The 27,915-nt window shown below is 47.3% G+C and overlaps 1 protein-coding gene across 1 annotated transcript; it reads left to right on the forward strand.

Annotated features, from left to right (window-relative positions):
- Nucleotides 1-257: 257 nt before the first annotated feature.
- Nucleotides 258-27,817, forward strand: LOC130494006 (perilipin-3-like). The gene is made up of 9 exons (XM_056867637.1): nucleotides 258-267; nucleotides 10,288-10,352; nucleotides 20,716-20,911; nucleotides 22,829-22,911; nucleotides 23,623-24,504; nucleotides 24,577-24,717; nucleotides 24,801-24,962; nucleotides 25,921-26,049; nucleotides 27,152-27,817. The coding sequence occupies exons 1-9, from the start codon at nucleotides 258-260 to the stop codon at nucleotides 27,815-27,817; spliced, it is 2,334 nt and encodes a 777-aa protein (XP_056723615.1).
- Nucleotides 27,818-27,915: the final 98 nt, after the last annotated feature.

Here is a 27,915-nt window from a genome sequence, read left to right on the forward strand (position 1 = left end):
CATCCCCTCTCACCTAGTTCCAGGTAGCAATGTAATCACTGGTGGAGCAGGTACCTAGGTTTGTGGAATGGCAGGTTGCCTTTCCCGAGGGTTGCAGCAGGCCGCCCATGCAGTGCTCTGTGATTGGAGAGATTCTTGGCCAAGCTTCCTCCCGTCACATGTTTTGACAGTTACCTATATTAGGAGGCACGCAAAGGAACATTTGCACTGAAGGCTTTTTGGAAGGCCAAGGGAGGATTGCAAGGAGACGGGGAAGGATGAGTGAAGGTAAGTCTAACAGAACATGTCTCGGGGCACATAGAGGTCTATAAAATGATGCAGGATATGGAAAGAGTGGACCAGGAGAAGCTTTTCTGCCTCTCTCGTAATACCAGAATGTGGGGTCATCTGCTGAAGCCGGAGATTCAAAACAGATAATCGAACGTTTGTTTTTCAACATTTAGCTTATATCCCGAGATTAATGGAAAAGATTGAAGTAACTGTTATTGGGTTGTCTCTTTTCATGCAGAGACACATCCTGATCGTGTCTGATGCAGAAATATGAGTTGTGGGATCCAAAAAAGAGAACATGAATCCTTACTTGTTTGGGGCATAAGAATGTTGCATACTTGTTCCCAGACTATGGGGGTTTTGGGACACATTGTGGCCTAGGCTTGAAAAGAAGGCGGTTAAGGGGAGACATGATAGAGGTCTGTAAAATTAGGCACGGTATGGAGAGAGTGGACAGGGAGAAGCTTTTCTCCTCTCATAATACCAGAATGTGGGGTCATCTGCTGAAGGTGGAGGGTGAGAGATTCAAAACGGACAAAAGGAAGTATGTCTTCACACAAGGCATAATTGAATTGTGCAACTCCCTGCCCCAGGATGTGGTGATGGCTGCCAACTTGAGAGCCTTCAAGAGTGGATTTCACATGTTCATGGAGGAGAGGGCTATTCATGGCTACTAGTCAAAATTGATACTAGTCATGATGCATACCTATTCTCTCCAGTTATCAGAGGAGCCATACCTACTGTATTAGGTGCTGTGGAACACAGGCAGGTTGGTGCTGCTGAAGTCGTCTTGCTTGTGGGCTTCCTAGAGGCACTTGATTGGCCACTATGTGAACAGACTGCTGGACTTGATGGACCTTGGTCTGATCCAGCATGGCTTTTCTTATGTTCTTATACCTCTTCTCTATAGTATCAGAGGAGCATGCTTATAATATTAGATGCTGTGAAACACAGGCAGGATAATGCTGCTGCAGTTTTCTGTGGGCTTCCTAGAGGCACTTGGTTGGCCACTGCGTGAACAAACTGCTGGACTTGATGGGCCTTGGTCTGATCCAGCATGGGTCTTCTTATATTCTTACATTCTTATCAGAAGCAGATCTGTTTTAATTGCTCCGAAGTGTGTCCAGGTTTACACAAGGGCTAAGGTGCTGGAGTTCCCAGTGCAAGAAATACCTTCATCCTAGCAAAATCCGCCAGTCCCAGTTGGGGATCCAGGCCTGCTAAAATCCCATTTCGGTTCTGGCTGTATCAATCTGACTGCCTGGCTCCTTGGCATTTTGTTTTTGGTGTGGAAGCTTGAGATCCACCAGGCCTGTGCCTTAAGTTTCATTTATGGGCAGCGCCTGAAACCGCCTTTCTTGAACATCTAATTATCATTACGGTAAGCGTCTCTGGAAGATAGGTTCTGTCTGAAAACCAGTCTCAGAAAAATGTAATCAACCCAGCCCACAAGGAGACATTTAACTTCGACAGAGTTGAAGAGAGAGTTGAAATTTCTTAAGCGCTTCAATGCTCCTGGTGTGCATGCTTACAAAGACTAAGGCAGCCCTTAAAAGTCTCCCCCAAAGGGAAACTGGGACATAGCTCTCTTTCTCTCTCTCTCTCTCTCTCTCTGTGTGTGTGTGTGTGTGTGTGTGTGTGTGTGACATGAATCAGTGTCCTCCAAAACGTCCTATCCTTAACAGCCTCGCTCAGGTCTTGCAAACTGAGGGCCGCGGCTTCCTTTATAGAGTCCATCCATCTCTTGTTGGGTCTTCCTCTTTTCCTGCTGTCTTCCATTTTTCCTAGCATGATTGTCTTTGCCAGTGACTCTTTTCATAATGTGACCAAAGTACAACAGCCTCAGTTTAGTCATTTTAGCTTCTCGGGTCAATTCAGGCTTGATTTGATCTAGAACCCACTGATTTGGGGGTTTTTTTTGGCAGTCCAGGGTATCCGTAACCCTCTCCTCCAACACCACATTTCAAAGGAATCTACTTTCTTCCTACTGGCTTTCTTCATTGTCCAGCTTTCACACACATACATAGTAATAGGGAACACAATGGCATGAATTAACCTGGTCTTGGTTGCCAGTGACACATCCGTACACTTGAGAATCTTTTCTAGCTCCATGGCTGCCCCCAGTCTCGATCCCCTGCTGATGGGTACCAGGAGTAAATAGGGGCAGGACAGAAAATGACACACTCGTTCTGGAATTGCTCTGTGACACGAACCCCCTGGTGGGAGGACAGGTGATGCCCACGACCTGCAAGGGCATCTTTGCGTTCCGATCTTTGCAGCCGACTCCCATCTCTGCGAGCTGTCATTAGCCTCCCGACGCCGGAGCAAACACAGAGATGATTCAACTTGTTTATGGTAATAAGAGGTAATGAGAAGAGTTTTTAATTGTATTGTTCAGTGTTCAAAGCCATAGTTAAAAGCTCTGGGTTTGTTTGGGGGTGTTTTTTGCCATCAAGTCACAACTGACTTATGGGAACCCTATGGGCAAGGCAGGAGATATGCAGAGGTGGTTTGCCGTTGCCTGCCTCTGTGTCACAACCCTGGACTTCCAAGCAGAAGAATATTGTTATTTCCAAGAGTAATTGTTTAAAATGTGAATTAAAAATAAGCAAACTAAAAACTGCCACACAAAAAAAACCCAAATCAATGGGTTATAGATCAAATCAAGCCTGAACTGATCCTAGAAGCTAAAATGACTAAACTGAGGCTGTTGTACTTTGGTCACATCATGAGAAGACAAGAGTCACTGGAAAAGACAATTGTGCTGGGAAAAGCTGAGGGCAGCGGGAAAAGAGGAAGACCCAACAAGAGATGGATTGACTCAATCAAGGAAGCCACAGCCCTCAGTTTGCAAGACCTGAACAAGGCTGTCAAAGATAGGACATTTTGGAGGACGCTGATTCATAGGGTCGCCATGAGTTGGAAGCGACTTGACAGCACTTAACACACAAGGACTGAATGTTTGTGACTGGAGGATCTTTGAGAATTGCCTTTCAATTGACCAGAAAGCTGTCTTCCTATCTGTGAATATCATTTTCCACCCAAGGGACAAAGGGTTCAGGACAGATGGGTTTAAAAGGTGAAGCAACATTTGTTTCCTACTGGGAACGTGATTTAAATTATGATGTTGCAAGACGTACTTTATAGCCATAGTCTGTCAATAGTTGGTAAACAGGCTAGCTTAATGGAGCCACCATGTTCAGGGACAGTCTATCTCTCTGGATGCTGAGAGGTGAGCGGCAAACAAGGGAGAGGGCTGTTACCTTCACGTTTGGCTTGTGAGATTGCCACAGTAGGACTGGCCTATTAGCCATGGTGACTTTTTTAAAGCCTCCACGGTCAGAGGCAGTATACCTCTAACACCAGTGCTGGAGCCAAACAAGAGCAGTTCTTGTGGTAGCTGGTGGCTACTTGTTGAAGACAAGAGTGGCAGAAAGATGTCTATTATCTTTTTACTCTGGTCTTCCTCCCAGAAGCTTAGACATAAGAAAGGCCATGCTGGATCAGACCCAGGCCCATCAAGTCCAGCAGCAGTCTGTTCACACAGTTGGCCAACCAGGTGCCTCCAGGAAGCCCACAAACACGACAACTGCAGAAGGATTATCCTGCCTGTGTTCCAAGGCACCTAATATAATGGGCATGCTCCTCTGATCCTGGAGATAATATTTATACATTATGACTAGCATCCATTTTGACTAGTATCCATGGATATAAGAACATGAGTGTAAGAAAAGCCATGCTAGATCAGACCAAGGCCCATCAAGTCCAGCAGCGGCCAACCAGGTGCCTCTAGGAAGCCCACAAACAAGACGACTGCTGCAGCATTACCCTGCCTGTGTTCCATAGCGCCTAATATAATAGGCCTGCTCCTCTGATCCTGGAGAGAATAGGTATGCATCATGACTAGTATTCATTTTGACTAGTATTCATCATGACTAGTGTTAAGTCCGCGTCGGGAGGACACGCGAGGTCGGAGACGGAGTTCAAACAGCAACCGTTTTATTGAAGTACAGGAACAGAACAGAACTGGAGAACTGTGTAAACCGGCCCCACTTATATGCTCCCCTGGCCGCCTGTGGCCACTTCCCCCCTGATCCGTAATGGGGGGAACAACCCCCAGGTCGCCAATGGCGCGTCCCGGCTTAGGGCCAATGGGGCGTGCTGGCTAGGGCCAATGGCGCAAGCAGGGTTTAGGAGCCTTCATCGGAAACTCAAGCTCTTAGGTTTCCCCCTGCTTACTTGCCTATTTACATACATAACAACTAGTATGCATTTTGATCTCCAGCTGGTACCTGGAGGTTGGCAACCCTATGTGGGATGTAACACCTACTCCAGGTGGGGCCTGGGAATCTCCTGGAATTACAACTGATCCTCAGACTACAGAGCTCAGTTGCCCTGGAGAAAATGCCTGCTTTGGAGGGTGGACTCTATGGCAGGATTACCCATTGAGGCCCCTCCCCTCCCCAGGCTCCACCTCCAAATCGCCAGGCATTTCCCAACCTGGAGTTGGCAACCCTACCTCCCCTCTGCCTGGCAACCCTACACACTGCTTTTTGCCCACAAAGTATTACAAGGGTTACCGTACTTATCAAAAGTTTACCGGGCCTGTGAAATGTGCTAGAATCGCCCATCTTTGCTCTCGGTGCCAGCCTCTAAAGCGGAGTACTGTGGGCGTGCAGCATGGGTGGGGAGCCCAGATATTGCCACAGGTCAGACGTCTCCACCCAGCCCTTTCCATCCGCCCACCTTTCTCAGGCTGACAACAGAATCTCATTACACGGGCAGGTTACACAATAAAGAGGCCTCTGGCATCCTCTTCGTTGCCAAATAGCAAACTAGGAGGCGGAGATGGTGACCCAACCTCGAAGAGAAGGTGAGGGGTGCCCAGGGTGGGTAAGGACTAGGGCCGCCAGCCTCCGGGTGTGGGCTGGAGATCTCCAGCTATTACAACTGATCTCCAGCCGATAGAGATCAGTTCACCTGGAGGAAATGGCCAATTTGGCAATTGGACTCTATGGCATTGAAGTCCCTCCCCTCCCCAAACCCTGCCCTCCTCAGGCTCCGCCCTCAAAACCTCCCGCCAGTGGCAAAGAGGGACCAGGCAACCCCACCTGCAGCAGAGGCCTACCCAACCCTACTATACCTTGCAAAATAATATGTATCTTATTTTCCTTCCTCGAGGGATGAAGCATGAATGGAGCTTTGTCTCTTGACTACATGACTATGCTGCCCTTCGTCCGAGGATCTCAGGACAGCACATCTGGTTCTCTCTTCCTCTATTGTATTCTCACAACAACCCTGTGGGGTGGGTTAGACTGAGTGACAGTAGGTTTGCAAACCTCCAGGTGGTGGCTGGAGATCTCCCGCTATTACAACTGATCTCCAGGCGACAGAAATCAGTTCCCCTGGAGAAAATGGCTGCTTTGGAGGATGGACTCTATGGCATTATACCCTGCTGAGGTCCCTCCCCTCCCCAAACCCTGCCCTCCTTAGGCTGCACTCCCAAAATCTTCAGGAATTTCCTAATCCGGAGCTGGCAACCCTAAGGGACAGTGACTGTCCAAAGGTCACCCACCCAGAGACCTTTGGTGGAGTGGGGATTTGAACTGAGATCTGCGGCCAACACTTTTATCACTACACCACACCGGCTTACAATGCTGGGTTGTTGTTTTTTTAATGAAAATAAATTATTATTCTTTATTTAATATTTTTGACACCCTTTTGTTAGTCCAGTATGGCCACAAGTCGTGAAAAACACATACAATAATAGACCCATACCATTTCTCAATCAATGTTAATCTTTAATCCCGAGATTAAAAACGGCATCCTGGTTGGATCCCAGATCCCACAGAAGATTTCCACATGAGCAACCGTCCTTGGGCAAGCAGATGCCCTGAAATAATTACTTGCTGTCTGCTGGGCTGTCACTAAGCGAAAGCGATTATATCCTCCTACCTTTTCCGTGCGTGCAAGAGATAGCACAAGGTATTTGTCACTGACACCGTTTCAAAACCAAATGGTATGAAATCACGCGACCCTTCCTGCTGGGGATTCCGTCGCTCCACGGGCACGCCGTTGCTCCACCAAAAACTGTGCACTGCGTTGCCACAGCATGCGCAAACAGTCCCACAACTAGTACATTTTCACTTCTGCTCACACGCCACTGGATCCGACCCCTCAGTCTGTGAGGGCTGGCATTACAAATGATCCACGTTAGTTTTACAAGACAGGCAAGGAACCGTTCACAGCACTGTCAGTTCTAAAGCGCTCTGGCTGCTGCTGAACAATAGGAACACCATGGATTATAATTCTTCAGGGGGTAGCAAAAAGTCCACACGTAGGGTTGCCAGGTCCCTCTTCGCCACCGGCAGGAGGTTTTTGGGGTGGAGCCTGAGGAGGGCGGGGTTTGGGGAGGAGCTTCAATGGCATAGAGTCCAGTTGCCAAAGATGCCATTTTCTCCAGGGAAACTGATCTCTGTCGGCTGGAGATTAGTTGTAATCTCCAGCTAGTACCTGGAGGTTGGCAACCCTACCCACACGGGAGTCCTGTTGCACCTTGAAAACCAACAAGATTTTATTCCATAGGGCTCTAATCTACAAAAAACTCAGGTCGAATAAAATCTTGTTAGCCTTTATGGCACTAGAAGGCACATCTTTATTAAGAATTGTGTTTATTATTAATAGAGTTAGGAAATAATTAAAAGCAAGAAAGACGAGGTGGTGGGCATTACTCCTGGGATTGGCTGTATGCCAATCCTGAGCTCCACGGCTTTAAGCTAGGAAGGAGATTTCTATACCCTCTTCTAAATCTCACTAGCATGGCACGTTGTCTGGATGTGAACGGAGGCGCGTTTGGCCTCCCTTTTCCATCATGGATGTGCGTCATTCTGGGCCTGGAACCCAAATTCCAGGAAAAGGATGAATCTCTCTTGTGAGAGAGGTCCCAGATTTAAGTGCCATTTCTGAGTAGATCATAAGAACAGAAGAAAAGCCTGCTGGATCAAACCAAGGCCCATCAAGCCTAGCAGTCTGTATACACAGTGGCCAACCAGGGGCCTCTAGGAAGCCCACAAACAGGACGACTGCAGCCGCGTTCTCCTGCCTGTGTCCCACAACACCTGTTATGATAGGCCTGCTCCTCTGATCCTAGAGAGAATAGGTATGCAACATGACTAGTATCCATTTTGACTAGTAGCCATGGATATCTCTCTCCTCCATGAACATGTCCACTCCCCTCTTCAAGCCTTCCAAATTGGCAGCCATCACCACATCCTGGGGCAAGGAGTTCCACAGTTTATCTATGCCGACTCTGGTGGTTGCCCTCCACTTTTGCCTACAACGCGGGTCCCCAATGGGGTCATGTGGCACCCACCACCTTTCCTGGCATCCACCAAGTGTCTGTTTAAAGTAGGTGGTGCCAGACGGCGCTTTTGCCCAGTTTGGCTTCTGATCGGCCACTGGATTTGTGGGTTGTTTTTTTTTTAATGTTGCTTTGGCAGCAGCTGCCACCACAGCACAAGGATCTTCCCTGTGTGACTGAAGGTAAGCGGCGGCAGCCATTCGGTGGCCTGGTTCGCCTCCTGTGGCAGCTATTTTGTGGCTGCGCCCACCACACCGTGTCAGAACGCCAAAGGTGGCCATGGAGTCAGAAAGGTTGGGGACCACTGGCCTACAAGATGCGCAGAGAGAGATGGGCCGGCTTTTCTGGGAAATGCCCCGCCAGATATTTCGGTCTCTGGAGCGTGGGGGAGTAATAGCCGTGGTGCAAAACAGGTTTGGCCCTCTCTGTGACAAAAGAAATGGGTGCACTGAGACCGTGTGACACACAGGACACGCGTGGGGTGCAAACAGGTTGCCAAACAAGCTGGGCCGTTCAAGCCATGACCAGTTCATTAGATATGAAGCGTAGGTAGGCGGTCCTTTGTCAATCAATGGCCTTTTGCCTCTCTCCATAACTTTTTCCAGAGTCTACAGGTGAGAAGATGGATGCTGCCTTAAGCAGCTTCCAGAAAGAAACATTTGTGAAAGAGCATCGTCCTCTCCATACCTGTAGTCACTAAATGGAACCTCCTTGTACAGAGGCAGTGTATCTCTAAACCTAGAACACTAGGTGAGCCAGAGTGGTGTAGTTGTTAACAGCAGTGGACTCTAATCTGGAGAACCGGGTTTGATTCCCCACTCCTCCATGTGAGTGGTGAAGTCTAACATGGAGAACCGGGTTTGATTCCCCACTCCTCCACATGAAGCCTGCTGGGTGACCTTGGGTTAGTCGCAGTTCTCTCCGAGCTCTCTCAGCCTCACCTACCTCACAAGGTGCCTGTTGTGGGGAGAGGAAGGTAAGGAGATTGTAAGCTGTTTTGATTCTCCTGAAAAAAGGTAGAGAAAATCAGCATATAGAAACCAACTCTTCTTCTTCTTCTTCTTCTTCTTCTTCTTCTTCTAGAAAGGCCAGCCAGCATTTCTCCTAAGGTGGTTAACAAAATTAATTCATCTCCTAGTTGTGAGTTTCATGGGAGGAGCTGGACAGAATGCTGGGCTAGATGAATTGTGGGTGGACCAAATTCAGCGTAACCTTTTCTGAGGTAGGGACAGCTAAAATGACAGAAACCCTGACCTGGATGGCCCAGGTTAGCCTGATCTCATCAGATCTTGGAAGCTAAGTAGGGTCAGCCCTGGTTAGTATTTGGATGGGAGACCACCAGGGAAGTCCTGCATTCCTATGCAGAGGCAGGCAATTGCAACCCACCTTTGCCCTGACCTGGATGGCCCAGGCTAGCCGGATCTCGTCAGATCTCGACCCTAAGCAGGGTTGGCCCTGGTTAGTATTTGTATGGGAAGTCCCGGGGGGCTACGCAGAGGCAGGCAATGGCCCAAACCACCTCTGTTCATCTCTTGCCTTGAAAACCCTCCGGGGTTGCCATAAATCGGCTGCGACTTGACAGCGCTTCCCCCCCCCACCGAAATGACCCAAAGCATTGTGTGCAAGCTTTCACGTCCATTAAAACTCTTCAAGCTAAATGTTGCACAGTTTGAAAACAAATCAAAATAAAAGAGAGAGGAAAAGCAGGTTTTCCAGATCTTATGGCCTGATCCAGAAATTCTCTCTTAACCTCAGATCTCGGAGGTTGGTTCTGGTTACTCAGCGGAGACGTGGCCCTGCGCAGCCTCTCGTCATAATCTTTTTGTTATTGCTGTTGTTAATCAAACCCAGCTCTCCAGATTTGAGTCCACCACTCTTAACCACTACGCCACGCTGGCTCTCTTATTAAGAAATTCAAGCCTTTATCTCCCTTGCAGAACGAGATGCAACCGGGCCAAAGGGCTCTTCATCCCATCTTCTCACAGATCTCAGCAAATTAAGCCGTGGGATTCCAGCTTATACCCATTAGCTACTCATTGGCCTGTGCCAGAGAGGAGTAGTGTTGCCAGGTCCCTCTTCACCACTGGCGGGAGGCTTTGGGGGCAGAGCCTGAGGAGGGCGGGGTATGGAGAGGGGAGGGACCTCAATGCCATAGAGTCCAATGGCCAAAGCAGCCATTTTCTCCGGGTGAACTGATCTCTATCAGCTGGAGATGAGTTGTAATAGCAGGAGATCTCCAGCTTAGGGTTGCCAGCTCTGGGTTGGGAAATAACCTGGAGATTTGGGGGGAGGCACCTCAGCAGGGCAGGGATTAGAGAGGGGAGGGACTTCAAAGCCAGAGAGTCCAATGGCCAAAGCGGCCATTTTCTCCAGGGGAACTGACTTCTGTCGCCTGGAGATTAGTTATAATAGCAGGAGATCTCCACCCACCACCTGGAGGTTGGCAACCCTACAGAGGAGGCACAGAAGGGGCTTACCCAAGAAAGCCACTGACCGCTGACTGTGGAGGAAGGAGTTAAAAAGCTCTTTGTTTGGGTATCCGCAGTGGGACATGGCTATGGAAGGGCCAAAGGGCCGGCTACAGAATACAGCCTCTCTAAATGAACAGTTGCTGACCAGCACCCCATGTTCCTCTTTTCCTCCCTCTCCCATTACAGACGCGTCCACCAGCGACACCGCCACGGAGGCTCAAGGAGATAATCTTGAAGCACTAATGAATGAGGTAGGTCAACCCCATACACTGCAGTCGCGCCATGGAAGAAAACCATATGGCCCCCACAGGGCCAGATTTTGGGATCAAGTAAAAGATGCTAAGTGGGAGGTAAGGGGAGCCACCCACTGGGAAGCAGATGAGATGGGCCCTTTTGAAACACACAAGAAGCTAGGGTTGCCAGGTCCCTCTTCGCCACCGGTGGGAGGTTTTGGGGCGGAGCCTGAGGAGGGCGGGGTTTGGGGAGGGGAGGGACTTCAATGCCCTAGAGTCCAATGGCCAAAGCTGCCATTTTCTCCAGGGGAACTGATCTCTCTCAGCTGGAGATCTGTTGTAATAGAGGATGTTCTGCTAGTACCTGGAGGCCACGTAGTTACCAAAAACAGCAGCATGCAGGCTCACAATGAAGAAATGTATACTGATACTGTTGGGGAATCGGGGCCCCAGTTCCTGTAAAGGAAACCCCGATATTTAATTTTTCTGCTACCAAATCAGAGGGATTGGATCGTTCCTCTTGAACTATGAGAATAGAGATCACACACACGCACAAAAGAGGCAAGACGCATTTGTCTTGAAGTAAAACAATCTTTACTCTAACTCAGGGTAGGGAAAAAGTCACTGGGATACAAAACAAATAATATCTGTCTACATTCTATGTTTCCTATACTTGCCAAAACCTTTGGCAAGGCACTAAGCTTACTTACGAGTAGGCACCCTTAGCAAAAGGAGAGCCTCTCTCCATCCTGCCTGTTCAGCAGTCAAGCAAAAAGAGAATGTAGCGTGGTCAACTGCTTTCAGTTCTAACAAAGAAATCGAAAGCAGTTGAACATGCAAAATAGTTGTATACGTGACCCTCGGGCACTATTGCAATGGCCACTACACTGACCATTTGGTCAGTTGCAATATTAACCCTTTAACTGTCTGATATGTAACAAAGCTCGCTCTCTAATACCCAACAATCCCCTTTTCGAGGTTTAGTTACATTCAGACATATAAACACAATGCATCACGTAAGTATTCAAACTGTTGTCTGGGCAGTGGCTTCGTCAGGATATCAGCCACCATCTCTTTACTTTCACAGTACTTCACTACTACGAGACCTCTTTCTTGTTTGTCCTTTACTGAGTCCATTTTGAGTCGAAGAAGTTTCTTCCCTTTCTTAGAGTTCTCGCCATTCAGTAGTGCTATACACGATTGATTGTCCTCAAACATTGTAGCAGGTGTCAGTTCATCTAATCCAAAGTCGCGTAGCAGTTCAATTATCTCTTCCAGCTCTGTACATGCGCACTTGGCTGCTATGCATTCTGCTTCAGTTGAAGATGTTGACACAACTTGCTGTTTCTGGCTAGTCCAGGAGATTAGGTTTTCTCCAAAGTAGAACAGATATCCACTTGTAGATTTGCTGTCTGTTCTAGTACCACCTAGACTAGCATCCATGTATCCTATCAGTTTCAGCTCAGTATCTGGAGTTATCTTCAACTTCAAATCAATAGTTTTCTTTAAGTATTGTGTGAGGTGTTTGATTGCATTCCAATCATGTTCTGCAGGTGTGCTGGTCCTTCTACTTAGGATTCCAACTGCTGCACTTATGTCCGGTCTACTAACGTTGCTCAAGTATAGAAGTTTTCCAATAGCTTCTCTGTATTTGTGATTGTTAGGCAATAGTTCACCTCCGTCTAGATCCATATATGAAGGGTCAAGTGGAGTGTTCTTGGTCTTGCACTCCTTCATATTCATGAATTGCAGAAATTCCAGTATCTTGTTCCTTTGATTGATTGAAAATCCATTGTCTTGGTTTCTTTCAATCTCCATTCCAAGATAGTTCTTTACTTCTCCAAGTAGTTTCACTTCTACTGATTCATTCAGTTTGTTTGCAATTTCTTTTGCAGCTTCTTCAGTGTCAGAACAAATCAGAAGATCATCTACAAAAGCCAAAATAAAGTCCCATCCATCATCTTTCTTCCTTCTGAATAAGCATTTCTCTATATTTCCTTGTTCAAAGCCTTGAGCTTTCAATAATGAGGTTAGTTTGTGGTTCCATGCTCTTGCTGACTGTTTGAGCCCATATAAAGTCTTTTCAAGTTTACAAACTTGATTTTTAGTATCACAGTCCTTTAATCCTGGTGGAAGTTCCATGTATATTTCTTCTGATAAGTCTCCATTCAGGAAAGCTGTTTTGACGTCGAGTTGCAGTACCACTTTATTCCTGGAGGCGGCTATACTCAGCAAAGTCCTTATAGCCGTGTGACTAATCACAGGTGCGTAGGTTTCTGTGTAGTCAGTTCCATACTTCTGGGTAAATCCTTTTGCAACTAGTCTTGCTTTGTATTTGTCAACAGTTCCATCCGAATTTTTCTTGACCTTGAACACCCATTTACATCCCACAGTCCTTTTGTTTGGTGGGAGTTTGGTTAGTTTCCAGGTATTATTCTTCTGCAGTGAGTCTAATTCTTCTTGAATTGCCTTCAGCCATCTTGACCGCTCCCCATCGGGCAACTTTTGCAGTTCGTCCCAACTTGAGGGTTCCACGTGGCTGTCAATTCTAGTGAAAAGACTCAGTTTCTCTGCTGGTATTCCTTTTGTAGTCCTTGTAGATCTCCTTAAGGTCTGAGAGGGTTCCGCTGTTCCATCAGCACCGGGATCAACCCCTTTTGAATCTGCAGTCTCTTGCTGTTCCGCAGGAGCAGGTGGATTGCAATCCCATGCTGTAAATGGAATCTCTATGGTTTCCTCTTCACAAACCTCTGGATCATCAAAGTTATTAATTTGTTGATTATTAATAACATTTCTTTCATCTATATATACTGCATTCAATATTTGTAAATTGTAAGTCTTAATGTCCATTATCCTGTACCCTTTTGAGAAAGGATGGTATCCCACAAGAATTCCAAGTTCTGTAGTAGGATCCATTTTTCCCCTTTTCTCCTTTGGGATGTATGCAAACACACGAGATCCAAATGCTTTCAAGTGTTTCAGACTAGGCTTCCTGCCATTCCATCTTTCATATGGAGTCATGTTGATAGCACTTGAAATTGTCCTGTTGTAAAGGTAAGCTGCTGTATTTACACATTCTCCCCAGCAGGGGTAAGGCAAGCCTGCCTGTAGCATTAAGCATCTTGCACTTTCCATCAGAGTTCTGTTAAACCTTTCTGACAACCCATTGTTCCTAGGGGTATATGCAACTGAGGTTGCATGCTCTATTCCTTCAGATTCAAGAATCTCTTTCATTTCTTTATTAAGGTACTCAGTCCCTCTGTCAGTGTACAATAACTTTATTCCTCTGTCATGTTTATTCTTCATCAGGGCAACATAAGCTTTAAATTTTTCAGCTACTTCAGTCTTTGATTTCAACAAATACACATATGCAAATCTTGAAGCGCTGTCTATGAAATGCAGAACATATTTTGCCCCTCCTGCTGAAGCCTTGAGTGGGCCAATCAAGTCTGAGTGCACTTCTTCCAAAATCTCTGCCTTAACACTGCTTGGCCTCTGCACGTGCTTAGGCGCTGTTCCCTTTCCTCTGAGACACACTTCACAACGTTCTTTGTCCTTAAAGCATTCCTTAACTGGCATTCCACAATCAATCAGCAGTTGCTTCACTGACTTAAAGTTTTTATGAGCTAGTTTCACGTGCCATTGGTACAAACAGTCCTTGTGGTTACAATCTGCAGCCTTCTGCTCTGTCAATCCTTTATTAAAAGCAACTAGGCACTTTGATTCTTCCTCAACATTATCCTCATTTCCATCAAAATCACTTTCATCAGAATCAATATTGCTCTCAAAATCACTACAAGCATATTCCTCCAATTGACTTGCAACATTCTCCAGGCAATAGTGTGAGCCTACTGATAGCACTGGGTATTCTCTCCCATCAGAATCAAATAAGCGACATTTGTCTTTTGTTATAGACACTTCAAAGTCTGCATCCACTAGTTTATTCACGGACAATAAATTTTCATCTGAATTAGGCATTAGGAATACGTCTTGTAAGGTTAAATGCATCACATTTCCACAATAGCTTTGAATTGCAATAGAAACTTCTCCTTTCTGAGTGCATAGAAATCTTTCTCCACAAGCCATAACTAATGTTTCATCACAAGGCTCTAGAAAGTCAAAAGCTGATCTCAAGCCAGACACATGTACATCTGCACCACTGTCAAGAACAAATGTATTTACACGCTTTAAATAATCTTTGGTTGAGGCTTTATTCGAGACTAGATAAGCCTTTGGCTGGTGGGGCCATCTGGGCTTCCCTTGGCTTGGACTCCCTCTTGTGGATGATTGGGGCTGTTGCCTCCCATTTCCATCCCTCTCCCTTTGTGAGGATTTGGCGGGCTTTTCTTCCCGGCGAGAGGGGGGGGGAATTTCTCCCTTTGTTTCACGTTTCTCACATTGAAACGACCGGTGACCATGCTTTTTACATGAGAAGCATCTGATTGTGGATTTGTCATTTACACGCAGTACAGACACTCCACGAGATAATTCCCTCTCTTGGCTCCTGTCTGCGTCAAACTGTTTAAGTGCAGTCACCAGCTTAGTAAGGGTCAAGTCCTCTCTACCCAAAAGATTCCTTTTTTCAGCGTTATATTTAAAATGCAAACTTCCCAGAAATAGTAGGAGGAACTCCTCTTCACCGATTTCCCCTCCTACAGCCTTCAACTCTGATTCCATATCTTGCATTTTCTTAAGGTGTTGCAAGAGGGTCATATCTCCAGACATTCTATTTGCATACAGTCTAGTTTTTAAAATCATTTTCTGGGTTTTGGACACAGTTCCAAATTTCTCATTGAGTGCATTAAGCATTTTCTTGCTGGTATCATTATTCAAAATTATCGCTGTCTCTTCCGGATTAATTGAGTTGGCAATCAAATTCATTGCCTGGGCATCTGCAATCTTAAATTTCTTTAGGGCTTCTCTATCTGTGTCAGCTGGCGGGTCCTCATTCAAAACGTGATTCACCCCAATTGCTGTTAAAGCATTTTCCACCATTCTCTTCCATACGGGGAAGGAGGTTTGGGTGATATGTGGGACAGAAACAGACTGGGGCCCTTTTGAATTCATACTTTCCTTATCGTTGCTCATTCCAGCGGCTCAGGGCTGCTTTCCTCCTCACAGGATCCAAGCGCGGGGTTGTGTTTCCTGCCGTCCTTTGCAGACCAGGCTGCTGGCTCCGTCACAGGAAAAATTCCCTCTGGGCGTTTGTAAATCCTTTCGTCTCCAGTGAAGATCTCAAAAGCAAAAAAAAAAGGTGCGGTGTGATCCTATCTCAATAGCCAAAATAAAAACCAAGCGTACTCAGCTACCACTTGTTGGGGAATCGGGGCCCCAGTTCCTGTAAAGGAAACCCCGATATTTAATTTTTCTGCTACCAAATCAGAGGGATTGGATCGTTCCTCTTGAACTATGAGAATAGAGATCACACACACGCACAAAAGAGGCAAGACGCATTTGTCTTGAAGTAAAACAATCTTTACTCTAACTCAGGGTAGGGAAAAAGTCACTGGGATACAAAACAAATAATATCTGTCTACATTCTATGTTTCCTATACTTGCCAAAACCTTTGGCAAGGCACTAAGCTTACTTACGAGTAGGCACCCTTAGCAAAAGGAGAGCCTCTCTCCATCCTGCCTGTTCAGCAGTCAAGCAAAAAGAGAATGTAGCGTGGTCAACTGCTTTCAGTTCTAACAAAGAAATCGAAAGCAGTTGAACATGCAAAATAGTTGTATACGTGACCCTCGGGCACTATTGCAATGGCCACTACACTGACCATTTGGTCAGTTGCAATATTAACCCTTTAACTGTCTGATATGTAACAAAGCTCGCTCTCTAATACCCAACAGATACTCTATATTCTACAATACTTTATCATGTATTTCTATAAATAAACAAACCAAAAAGCATTCACAATACAAACGTGGAAAAAATATGCAGAGTAGAATCATAAATCAAAAACAAGACGACACCTCCAGATCGGTAGTCGTTTCGCCTGTAATGCTTCTTCAGTTGGTCTTCATATTCAGTAATATTTAGTTTGTAGGGCTAGAATTGCCTCTGTAAAAATATACACATACACTTAGAATTTAAACACCATCCACATTTGCTTTATAAACAGTCTATTGGGTGATGCAACCCGACTTCATTTACCTGAGTGTTACTGAAAGGAAATTGGACTTCCTTGCTACGGTTTTCACTTACTTGAGACTGATTTTTAGTTCCTGTGGGAACTTATTCAGCATTTGTTGTCCTTTGTTTGTATTGTGAATGCTTTTTGGTTTATTTATTTATAGAAATACATGATAAAGTATTGTAGAATACAGAGTATCAGTATACGTTTCTTCATTGTGAGCCTGCGTGCTGCTGTTTTTGGTAACTATGTTGTCTCCAGCACAGGTATTTTGTTATTTGAGAGTACCTGGAGGCCGGCAACCCTAACAAGGGCAGTGTTATTTCCAAGGAAGCTTTTAAAAATTAAGTTGTTAGTCCTTAATAATAGGTCTGAAAGTACGTGTGAATGCCCTGGTGAAATCCAGCTGCCCTCCGAGGAAAAACAAAAAAGGAAGACCAGTTTCATTGGATTCTCACTGTCATTTGTATTTAAATTATATGCATTTTATTCATGGCAGTCACTTTGAGAGGCCATTATTGGATGCAAATTGGGATCAAAATGTAATAAAGAAAATGAATATTGGAGGGGGAATCTCAGAAGCTGGCTAGCGGCGCCACACAGGACTAGCATATGTCTTCGTTGCTCCCCAAGACCAGTACGTACAGTACATGCAAATGAGCTTCACTTGCAGAATGGTTTCATTTCTTTTGTATAATACTGCCACCCCACCCCTGTATTCTGGATTATATTTAAAATACTAATATCTCTGCTCTCTCTATGTCTATGTCTTAACCAGGGGCAATCTTAGTAATTCTGGGGACCTGGGCAAAAGTCCAGGGTAGGCCCTAGAAACACAGCCCATCCCCTGAGTCACCCCCCCCCCCATCAGGGCCAAACAATGAGCAGACCTCTCTCAGTTGCCACCACTGCAAACTTAGGGTTGCCAGCCTCCAGGTACTTATCAAACAATAGAGTCGTGGTGGCGAACCTATGGCATGCGTGCCAGAGGTGGCACTCAGAGCCCTCCCTGTGGGCACGCGAGCCGTTGCCCCAGCACAGAGTTTGCCTGAGTTCGTTCACCGGGCTGAGGAGGCTGGGGACCAGCGGTGCCTTTCTGGCTCCTCCGGAAAGCGCTGGGCTCCTTCCCAGTGCCTTCTCCGCAGTCGCCGGCTGCGTGCTTCGGAAGTGAAGACAACGACGAGCCTTCTGCCAAGGACTGGAAGAGGCGGAGCCAGGACGGGGCTGGACCGGGAGTGGGACGCCTGGGTGGCCATCTGTGGCGGGCTGGTTGGTGACTGCAGGGCAGGGGGTTGGCAGTGAGGGCTGAATGGGGGACCGCCTGGCATTTGTGCTGGAGCCAAGCCCTTCACTTAGCTCGGGTTTCCACTATGCTCGTTCATGCAACCAAAGGTGCCTCTGAGTGTGTGCAGAGGGCTGTCCCCACCATCAGCCCCCCCGCATAACAGTCTTTTTTAATTCATATGAAGATAACAGTTGGAAAAAGAACCAAACTGAAGGGGTGGGGGCTCTGTTCCAGCTGTTTTTCTTCCCCCGCTCGGCCGCCCATGCAGGGTTGCCAACCTCCAGGTAGTAGCAGGAGATATGCTATTTCAGTTAACCTGGAGAAAATGGCCGCTTTGGCAATTGGACTCTATGGCATTGAAGTCCCTCCCCAAACCCCACCATCCTCAGGCTCTGCCCCAAAAACCTCCCACAGGTGGCAAAGAGGGACCTGGCAACCCCTAGCCCCATGTGGACTTCTAGCTGTGTTGGCACTTTGCGATAAATAAGTGGGTTTTGGGTTGCAGTTTGGGCACTCGGTCTTTAAAAAGTTCGCCATCACTGCAATAGACAATGCTGTACAAATGTTAGTTACAACCCAAAAAATACAGTCACAACTTAATATAGATGCAAATTCTTTGTTACAAAAATTGTCAACACACCCCTATAAACTATACAATCCACCAACTAGTGTACACATATAAAGTATCAAAAAGATACAAGATCTTTCTTATATCAGAGAGGTATAATAAATATTTTGCTTTTACTCTAGTTAACAATATTGTCTATAAAAGACTAATCATATATGAATTCTTGTTTCAGATGCCAGGTAGCAGAGGAAGACGGTTGTTTTTTTCTTCTTCAGTTCCTCTTCAGACCCTTAAGTTTACCAGTTGGTATATTCCTTCATTTTTACATAAGTTATCTGATATCCCAAAGAGGAATCTATGGAACCTGACTCCTGAAGGAGCAGAGAATTTGTTTTTGAACTACTCATGGGGAGCTTTTGAATAAAGGAAAGAACTTATTCAAAAATGAAGGAATATACCAACTGGTAAACTTAAGGGTCTGAAGAGGAACTGAAGAAGAAAGAAACGGCCGTCTTCCTCTGCTACCTGGCATCTGAAACAAGAATTCATATATGATTATTCTTTTATAGACAATATTGTTAGAGTAAAAACAAAATATTTATTATACCTCTCTGATATAAGAAAGATCTTGTACCTTTTTGATACTTTGTATGTGTACACTAGTTGGTGGATTGTATAGTTTATAGGGGTGTGTTGACAATTTTTGTAACAAAGAATTTGCATCTATATTAAGTTGTGACTGAATTTTTTGGTTTGTAACCTCCAGGTACTAGCTGGAGATCTCCTGCTATGACAACTGATCTCCAGCTGATAGAGATCAGTTTCCCTGCAGAAAATGGCTACTTTGGCAATTGGACTCTATGCCATTGAAGCCCCTCCCCTCCCCAAACCCCATGCTTTTCAGGCTCTGCCCCAAAAACCTCCCGCTGGTGGTGAAGAGGGACCTGGCAACCCTATGCAAGCTGGGAGGCCCAAGCCCCAGACAGAGCTAGCACCAGTGGTAGTGGGTTCCAGCTCCTCTTCTCCCCCCCCCTCAATGGAGGGGCAGGACTGTGGATAATTCTGGGGCCCCAGTGTGGGACCTGGTGTGGGGCAGTTGCCCCTTGGCTAAGGCTGACCCTGATTTTGGCAGCTTGCAATATAAATGATGACATAAGAGTTTACTTCCTGGCTTGGATGGTTCCTGCTAGCCCGATCTTGTCAGATCTTGGAAGCTAAGTAGGGTCAGCCTGGTCAGTTTTTGGATGGGAGCCCACCAAGGAAGTCCAGGGTTGCTACACAGAGGCAGGCAATGGCAAACCACCTCTGAACATCTCTTGCCTTGACCTGGATAGCCCAGGATAGCCCAATCTTGTTAGATCTTGGAAGCTTAAAGAGGATTGGCCCCAGTAAGTACTTGGATAGGAGACCACCAAGGAAATCCAGGGTCGCTATGCAGAGGCAGGCAATGGCAAAACCACCTCTGTTCGTCTCTTGCCATGAGGGATCTCCATAAGTCATCTGCAATTTAATGGCACTTTCCACCAACAACAATTTCTTGCAAAACCAGTAAAGATGTTCAAGCCAAAAAAGAAGCAATTATTAAAACAGCTACTGAAAAACATGTTAAAACATGGCAGACGCAAATCATAAATATCCTAAAAACAGCATGAAAAGAAACTTTGAAAACTGGAGTTTAAAATCGCTAACAACAAGGATGGGGGATAACAGAATAAAAATGACCTTGCCCACACCAAAAGGGTTAATTACTCAGCACCAGGCAAGCCCATTGGGGAGGAGTTCCAGAGCAAAGGCACCACCACTAGGAAGGCCCCGCCGTTTGTCCTCATCCAGCAGACCTTAGAATATGGGAGTGCACAGAACAGGTCCCCGATGGTGACATCCAGCCAGCTGGCAGGCACATATGGGAATAGGTAATCCTCTAGGGAATCTGGTCTCGGGCCATATAGGCCTTTAAAGTTCAGCGCCAGCAACTTGAACCGTGCAGGGAAGCAAACCGACAGCCGATATAAAGCCTATACAAGTGGTGAAGTGTGATCGCTCTAAGTCAAACCCGCTATCAGCTGGGCAGACCCATTTTGAACCAGCTGAATCCTCTGACCTGTCTTCAAGGGCTGCCCTACGGTAAATGCATTGCAGTAGTCCAGCCATTATTCTATTTGGATGCTGAAACACCCACTGGATGCTAGGTGCTGTACAAACTTCTGCAGGATACTCCCACTCAATGTGCACCTTGGGGTCCTCAGCGAACAGAGGGGAAGCGGAGGGGGGGAGAATGCCACCAGGATCAGGACTTGGGCTTGCGCTAAAATGCTGCACGAGTGGGCCCGTGCTTAGCATCCAAAGCAGGAGGCTCCAGGTTCAAGTCTTAATGCTCTCACCGTCTCCCTCCTCCAGAACGTCGTAAGCAGATTGGCCAGCCTCCCTTTGATCAGCGCCATGTACAATCTGTGCGCCTCCTTGTATCACCGGGCTAAAGAAACTCATCCGTACTTCAACAAGGCTGCCAATGTGATGGAGACGGTAACTGCAGTGGCAGTAGGGATCGTAGTAGGGGGCACACAGCCAATCCTCAACCACGTCGTGCCCCGCAGTGAGTATTGAGGTCACCACCTAGTTGGCTCTGGGGGAGGGCTTTTCCTTTCAGAAGAAGAAGAGTTAGTTTTTATATGCTGACTTTCTCTACCACTTAAGGAAGAATCAAACCGGCTTACAATCTCCCTCCCTTCCCCTCCCCACAGCAGCCATCCTGTGCGGTAGGTGGGGCTGAGAGAGCTCTAAGACAACTGTGACTTGCCCAAGGTCACCCAGCTGGCTTCATGTGCAGGAGTGGGGAAACCAACCCGGTTCCCCAGATTAGCAGCCGCCGCTCATGTGGAAGAGTGGGGAATCGAACCCGGTTCTCCAGATCAGAGTCCACCGCTCCAAACCACCTCTCTTAACCGCTACACCACGCTGGCTCTCAATGCATCCTGATCCCACATTGAGCAGGGGGTTGGACTAGATGGCCTGTATGGCCCCTTCCAACTCATATGGTTTCATGACTCTTCCTCGGAATGCCGAAGGATTGGGGCAATTTGGCATACTGCACACATGTTCTAAATTACTTAATTTGAGTCCAGTAGCGCCTTAAAGACCAATAAGATTGGGGGGGGGGGTATGTCCTTTCGAGAGTCACAGCTCCCTTCGCCAAGTACTGACTCTTGAAAGGTCATATCCCCAAAATCTCGTTGGTCTTTGAATTGCTACTGGACTCGAATCTACTCCAGACCAACGTGGCTACCCTCCGGAACAAAATTACTTAAATGTTTCAGTTCTCTCCACTTTGGGTCTCTTTTAAGTTAAATTTTGGGGCATGGGGTGGGTTTATTACATTTTTAACTTTTTTTTCCCAGACAGAAACGGGTTGAGATCCAGTGGGGTGTAGTGGTTAAGAGTGGCAGACTCTAATCTGGAGAACCGGGTTTGATTCCCCACTCCTCCACATGAGCGGTGGACTCTAATCTGGAGAACCGGGTTCGATTTCCCACTCCTCCACATGAGCAGAGGACTCTAATCTGGAGAACCGGGTTCGATCCCCCACTCCTCCACATGAGCAGAGGACTCTAATCTGGAGAACCGGGTTCAATTCCCCACTCCTCCACATGAGCGGTGGACTCTAATCTGGAGAACCGGGTTTGATTTCCCACTCCTCCACATGAGCAGTGGACTCTAATCTGGAGAACCAAGTTGGTTTCCCCACTGCTCCACATGAAGCCAGCTAGTCAGTTCTCTCCGCTCTCTCTCAGCCTCACCTACCTCACAAGGTGTCTGTTGTGGAGAGGAAGGGAAGGCGATTGTAAACTGGTTTGCTTCTCCTTCAAACGTAGAGAAAATAGGCATATAAAAACCAACACCTTCTTTCTAGTCCTCATGGCTAAATCCAAGATGTTTGCAAATACACATGCCACCCCTGGGATTTAAGCTGTGCCACATCTCTGAGCAACAGCCACCCGATTTTAAAGCCATTTTCCTTTCTCTAGTTTTAAAACACTGTTGTTCCTATCGCTTTCATGCCCAATGATACTTCCTCTCCACTGTTGTTCACAACTAGAGTACAGTGTCCAAAGAGCTGAATTTTTTTGTTAAATTCTTAAATTGGTTAGCTCCTCTAAGCCCTTTGAAATCACGCCTCTGCAAGCGATATACTTAACTAAACCTGAGTTGTCTACAGTTCCTGCCAAGTCTTGCAAAGCCATTTTTGCAAGCAAGACAGAATAATAAAGCCAAACTACTCTTCATCTTTACGGGTCTTGATTTCTGATAGTCTTTGTTGTTCTGGAGTTGACCTCACTTGACTTTAGAGTAAATTGATTGTGCTCCAAGCGGGGGCCGGATTTGGGGCATTTAGATAAATGGTAGGGGGGAAAACCACAAACCCACCGTCACCAAAACCCAACGCAGTCCTTGTACTTTTGATCTGGTTCAAAGCAGGGAGTTTTAAAACATGTGAATTTCAATTTCTGCCTAGTTTCAGCGGTGAATAATTATGTGAATCAGGGTCTGGAGAGAATAGAGGAGACTCTACCCTGCCTTCACCAGCAACCCACTCAGGTAAGTTCTTTCTCTGTACACCTTTATCTGGCCTTTCCTCCAATAAGCACAGGGCAGTATACACCCCCCATTTTGTCCTCACAACAACCCTGTAAACTTAGAAAGAGTCCCTGCTCCCAGGTTTCACAAGGATAATTCGTGATTTAATTAATTAACTGCCTACAAACTATATTTCTACATACAGATTCAAGTCCAGTAGCACCTTAAAGACCAACAAAATTTTCAGGGTGTGAGCGTCTAGCTTTTAAGGAAGAATCAAACTGGCTTACAATCACCTTCCCCTCCATCCCCACAACAGACACCCTGTGAGGTAGGTGGGGTTGAGAGAGCTGTGACTAGCCCAAGGTCACCCAGCTGGCTTCATGTAGAGGAGTGGGGAAACAAATCCAGCGCACCAGATTAGAGTCTGCCGCTCATGTGGAGGAGTGGGGAATCGAACCCATTTCTCCAGATTAGAGTCCACCGCTCTTAACCACTACACCATGCTGGTTCTCTGGGTTGTTGTGCGAATATCCCAGTGTGAAGTAGCTTGAAATTCCTTCTTATGATCAGTATCCTTGGGGGCTCAGTGAGCTAGAGGAGCAGTGCTTGATCCCTAGGTCTCCTGCTTTCCAAAGCAACACGGGGAGTCCTGCCAGACATTGGGATAGAAGGACTTTTCTTTCTTCTACCTGAGTTGTGTTCTGTGGTTTCTCTTCCCGTGCCTTGTAGCTGTATGAAGACAGCTGCAATTTAACCAAAACAGTGGTTTCTTCCACGGTCAACACGGCCAAGGATGCTGCTTTCGGAGCCAAAGATATAGTGACCCAACGAGTGGCAGAAGCCGTAGATATCACCAAGGATATTGTGCAAGACAGCGTCGACTTGACCAAGTCAGTAGTTGCTTCCACGATGAACACTGCCAGGGAGGCTGCCTTTGGGGCAACGGATCTCATGACCCATAGAGTGGCCGACGTCGTCAACTTGACCAAAGGGACTGTTCAGGACACCGTCGACTTGACCAAGTCAGTGGTGTCTTCCACAATGAACACCGCCAAGGATGCTGCGTTTGGAGCCACGGATCTCATGGCCAACCGAGTGGGTGACATCATCAACTTGACCAAAGGGACAGTTCAGGATAGCGTTGACTTGACCAAGTCAGTGATGAATTCCACAGTTAACTCCACCAAGGATGCCACGTTCGGGGCCACGGATCTCGTGACCCACAGAGTAGCCGACATCGTCAACTTGACCAAAGGGACAGTTCAAGACAGTGTCGACTTGACCAAGTCGGTGGTGACGTCCACCGTCAACAATGCCAGGGATGTTGCATTTGGGGCCACGGATCTCATGACCCACAGAGTGGCCGACATCGTCAACTTGACCAAAGGGACCGTTCAGGACAGCGTCAGCTTAACCAAGCTGGTGGTGAATTCCACAGTGAATACTGCGAAGGACGTTGCGTTCGGGGCCAAAGATATTGTGACGAGCAGAATGGGTGACATCATCAACTTGACCAAAGGGACCGTTCAAGACAGCATGGACTTGACCAAGTCGGTGGTGTCCTCTACAGTGAGCACTGCTCTCCAAGCTGCCCAGGGGACGAGGGATATTGTGGCCGGCCGGCCGTTCAAACCCGCAGAGAACCTCAGTGAACAAACCACAGAGCTGACCAACTTCCTGAAGCAGATGGTGGCGAGCAGAGTGGACGCCATGCTGGACAAGTCGGAGAGAATGGTGGACCACTTCCTGCCGGTGACGCAGGAGGAGCTGGGTAAGAAGGGAGCTGGACGTTTGGCAGCATCGCCTCCGTGTCTTTCGGATGCTGCTTTTTAATGTGCCCTTCAGAACTGAGGCTGTCCTGTCCTTCTTTTGCAGAAAAGCTGGCTGCGGAAGTACCGGGTTCGAAGAAGGCTGCCACGAAGGACGGGAAGCAAAGTTATTTCATCCGCTTGGGGTCCCTATCCACCAAAGTCCGCCACCGGGCCTACATGCATTCCCTCAGCAAGCTTCATCTCCTCAAGGAAAGCACTCAAAATATACTTTTGCAACTCCAGCTGGTTATTAACTTGGTGAGTCTAATTCTAGCCGTGCCCACCCCACAGACGGAGAGAAGGCAGCATGGTATAGCCCGCTCTTGTCAGATCTCAGAAATTAAGCAGGTGGGTATTTGGATTGGGAGACCACCAAAGAAGACCCTGCTGAGGAAGGCAACGGCAAACCACCTCTGCTTCTCATTTGCCTTGAAAGCCCTTTGCTGGGGTTGCCATAAGTCAACTGCGACTTGAAGGCACATACATACATACCCCACACACTCCTACATTATAGCCCCAATTTCCTGCTGCCTGCCCTGGTAAATCTTTATCCCTCCTTTCCTCCCTTGAGCTCACAATGGCATATATTGTCCCCCCACCCCAATTTTATCTTCACAACCACATTGTTGTGTTATTTCTGGTGATTTGCTTTTTTCTCCTGCACATTACCTATCAGAGAAAGGACTTTGTAAGTACTGCTAACTAAGATCTTTCACATTGCCAAGGACTAGACCTAGGAGCAGTCAGTATGTCTTGTGTGTGTTAAGTGATGTCAAGGCGCAGCTGACTTATGGCAACCCCTCATGTGTTTTTCAAGACAAGAGACTAACAGAGGTGGTTTTCCAGTGCCTTCCTCTGCATAGCAACCCTGGTATTCCTAGGTGGTCTCCCATCCAAATACTAACCAGGGTGGACCCTGCTTGGCTTCTGAGATCTGATGAGATCGGGCTATACTATGCTGCCTTCCCATATCAGTATGTCATAGGCCTTATCTATGCCTCTTTCACACACATGCCGAATAATGCACTTTCAATCCACTTTCAATGCACTTTAACAATCGTTTGCAAGTGGACGTTGCCATTTCATACAGTAAAATCCAGCTGTAAAGTGCATTGAAAGTGGATTGAAAGTGCATTACTCGGCATGTATGAACGCACCCAAAATGTGTTGCAAACATTCTTGGTTATTCCAATGAGCCTGTTCTGTGTCTTGGTAGGTCGAGAATGTGAAACAAGGTGTGGGGCAGCGGTTCCAAGAGGCCCAACAGAAACTTCACCAGGTCTTGTCGGAGTGGGCCCAGATGCAGCCAGGAGGAAACCAGCCCACAGGAGACACAGAGACGGAGGTATCGCTCGCTTCTGGACTTCTGAATATGCTTTCAGTGTGTGTGTGTAAAGTGCCGTCAAGTCGCAGCCGACTTATGGCGACCCCTTTTGGGGTTTTCATGGCACGAGACTAACAGAGGTGGTTTGCCAGTGCCTTCCTCTGCACAGCAACCCTGGACTTCCTTGGTGGTCTCCCATCCAAAAACTGACCAGGGCTGACCCTGCTTAACTTCTGAGATCTGATGAGATCAGGCTAGCCTGGGCCATCCAGGTCAGGGCAAGTAGGGCTATGGAAATGCCCTGCACCCAAGTTCATTTATTTACTCATTTATTTAATTGATACCCTGCCTTTCACCCCAATGAAGGCCCAGCTTGGTGGTTAAAAGCGGTGGTTTGGAGGGTTGGATTCAAATCTGGAGAACCAGGTTTGATTCCCCACTCCTCCACATGAGCAGCGGACGCTAATCTGGTGAACTGGATTTGTTTCCCCACCCCTACACACGAAGCCAGCTGGGTGACCTTGGGCAAGTTACAGCTCTGTTAGAGCTCTTTCAGCCCCACCTACCTCACAGGGTGTCTGTTGTGGGGAGGGGAAGCTGATTGTAAGCCGGTTTGATTCTGCCTTAAGTGGTAGAGAAAGTCGGCATATAAAAACCAACTCTTCTTCTTCAAAGTGGCTTACATCATTCTCTCCTCCATTTTATCTTCACAACAACCCATTGAGGTAGTTTAGTCTGAGATTGAAGTAGTTTAGAACGAGGTAGTTTAGGCTGAGACACGTTGAGGCTGTGTCTGATGAAGGGAGCTTTGACCCTTGAAAGAAGAAGAAGAGGAGGAGGAGGAGTTGGTTTTTATACCCCGATTTTCTCTACCTTTAGAGTCTCAATCCGGTTCACAATCGCCTTCCCCTCTCCCCAACAGAGGTAGGTGGGACTGAGAGAGTTCGGCAAGAGCTGTGACTAGCCCAAGGTCACCCAGCAGGCTTCATGTGGAGGAGTGGGGAATCAAACTTGGTTCTCCAGATTAGAGTCCGCCGCTCATGTGGAGGAGTGGGGAACCAAACCACGTTTTGTTGGCGTGATGTCCCCCCCTGACCTCTGAAGTTCTCTCTTCTCTATGCAGGTTGAATCACGAACTCTGGCCTTGCTGCGTCTGATCACACAAGACCTGGGCCCGGCCTACTCCCGGCTGATGTCCAGCATCGACGGCCTCCCCGGCAACATCCGGGAGAAAGTGGACCGAGCCGTCGGCAACGTCCGCCAGCTCCACGCTTCGTTCTCCTCCGCCACGTCCTTCCGAGACTTGCCATCCAACATCCTGGCCCAGGGCCGCGAGCAGATTGCCAAGGCTCGTGAGGCCCTGGACATGCTGGTGGAGTACGTCAGGCAGAACACGCCCCTGAACTGGATTGTGGGGCCCTTCCGAGCGTTGCCGGCTGGGGCCAAGGAGGTCACGATGGAGGAAATGCCCACACTGGATGGCCCAGAGAGGGCAAAGAAAGCACCCAAGGGGGGAGACAAGGCCACCCCGTTGAGTGGGGCTCTGAAGGAGGCGGGGACGCCCCCCCAGCCCCTGGGTGCGGTGCCCAAATTGGCAAAGGTGCCCAAGCAAGCCAGGGAGGCGGAAGCAGGAAAAGCGAAGGAAGCAGACAAGACTCGGGAGACAGAAGCTACTTTTGAAATGCCGAAGAGAGCAAAGATAGAGGTCAAGGAAAAGGAAGGGGAAGCCAAAAAGGCAGGGAAAAGCGCTCTGAATAAGATCCCTGAAGCACCTGAGAAGAAGCCATAAAGTTTCCATGTATTTTTGCTGGAGCTTTTGGAAATGTTTTCCTGGCTGGTCTGTGCTGCCCCTGACCTAAAGCTCTTCTCAGCCCAGCCCACACGCCT

Source organism: Euleptes europaea, chromosome 2 (genome assembly GCF_029931775.1).
Source record: "Euleptes europaea isolate rEulEur1 chromosome 2, rEulEur1.hap1, whole genome shotgun sequence".
Lineage (NCBI taxonomy): Eukaryota > Metazoa > Chordata > Lepidosauria > Squamata > Sphaerodactylidae > Euleptes > Euleptes europaea.

Excerpts from the sequence above, each read along its gene's own strand:
- LOC130494006 (XM_056867637.1), top strand. Across the intron at positions 22,912-23,622 it reads TTCACCAGCAACCCACTCAG|CTGTATGAAGACAGCTGCAA; the intron begins GTAAGTTCTTTC and ends CGTGCCTTGTAG. Across the intron at positions 26,050-27,151 it reads CAGGAGACACAGAGACGGAG|GTTGAATCACGAACTCTGGC; the intron begins GTATCGCTCGCT and ends TTCTCTATGCAG.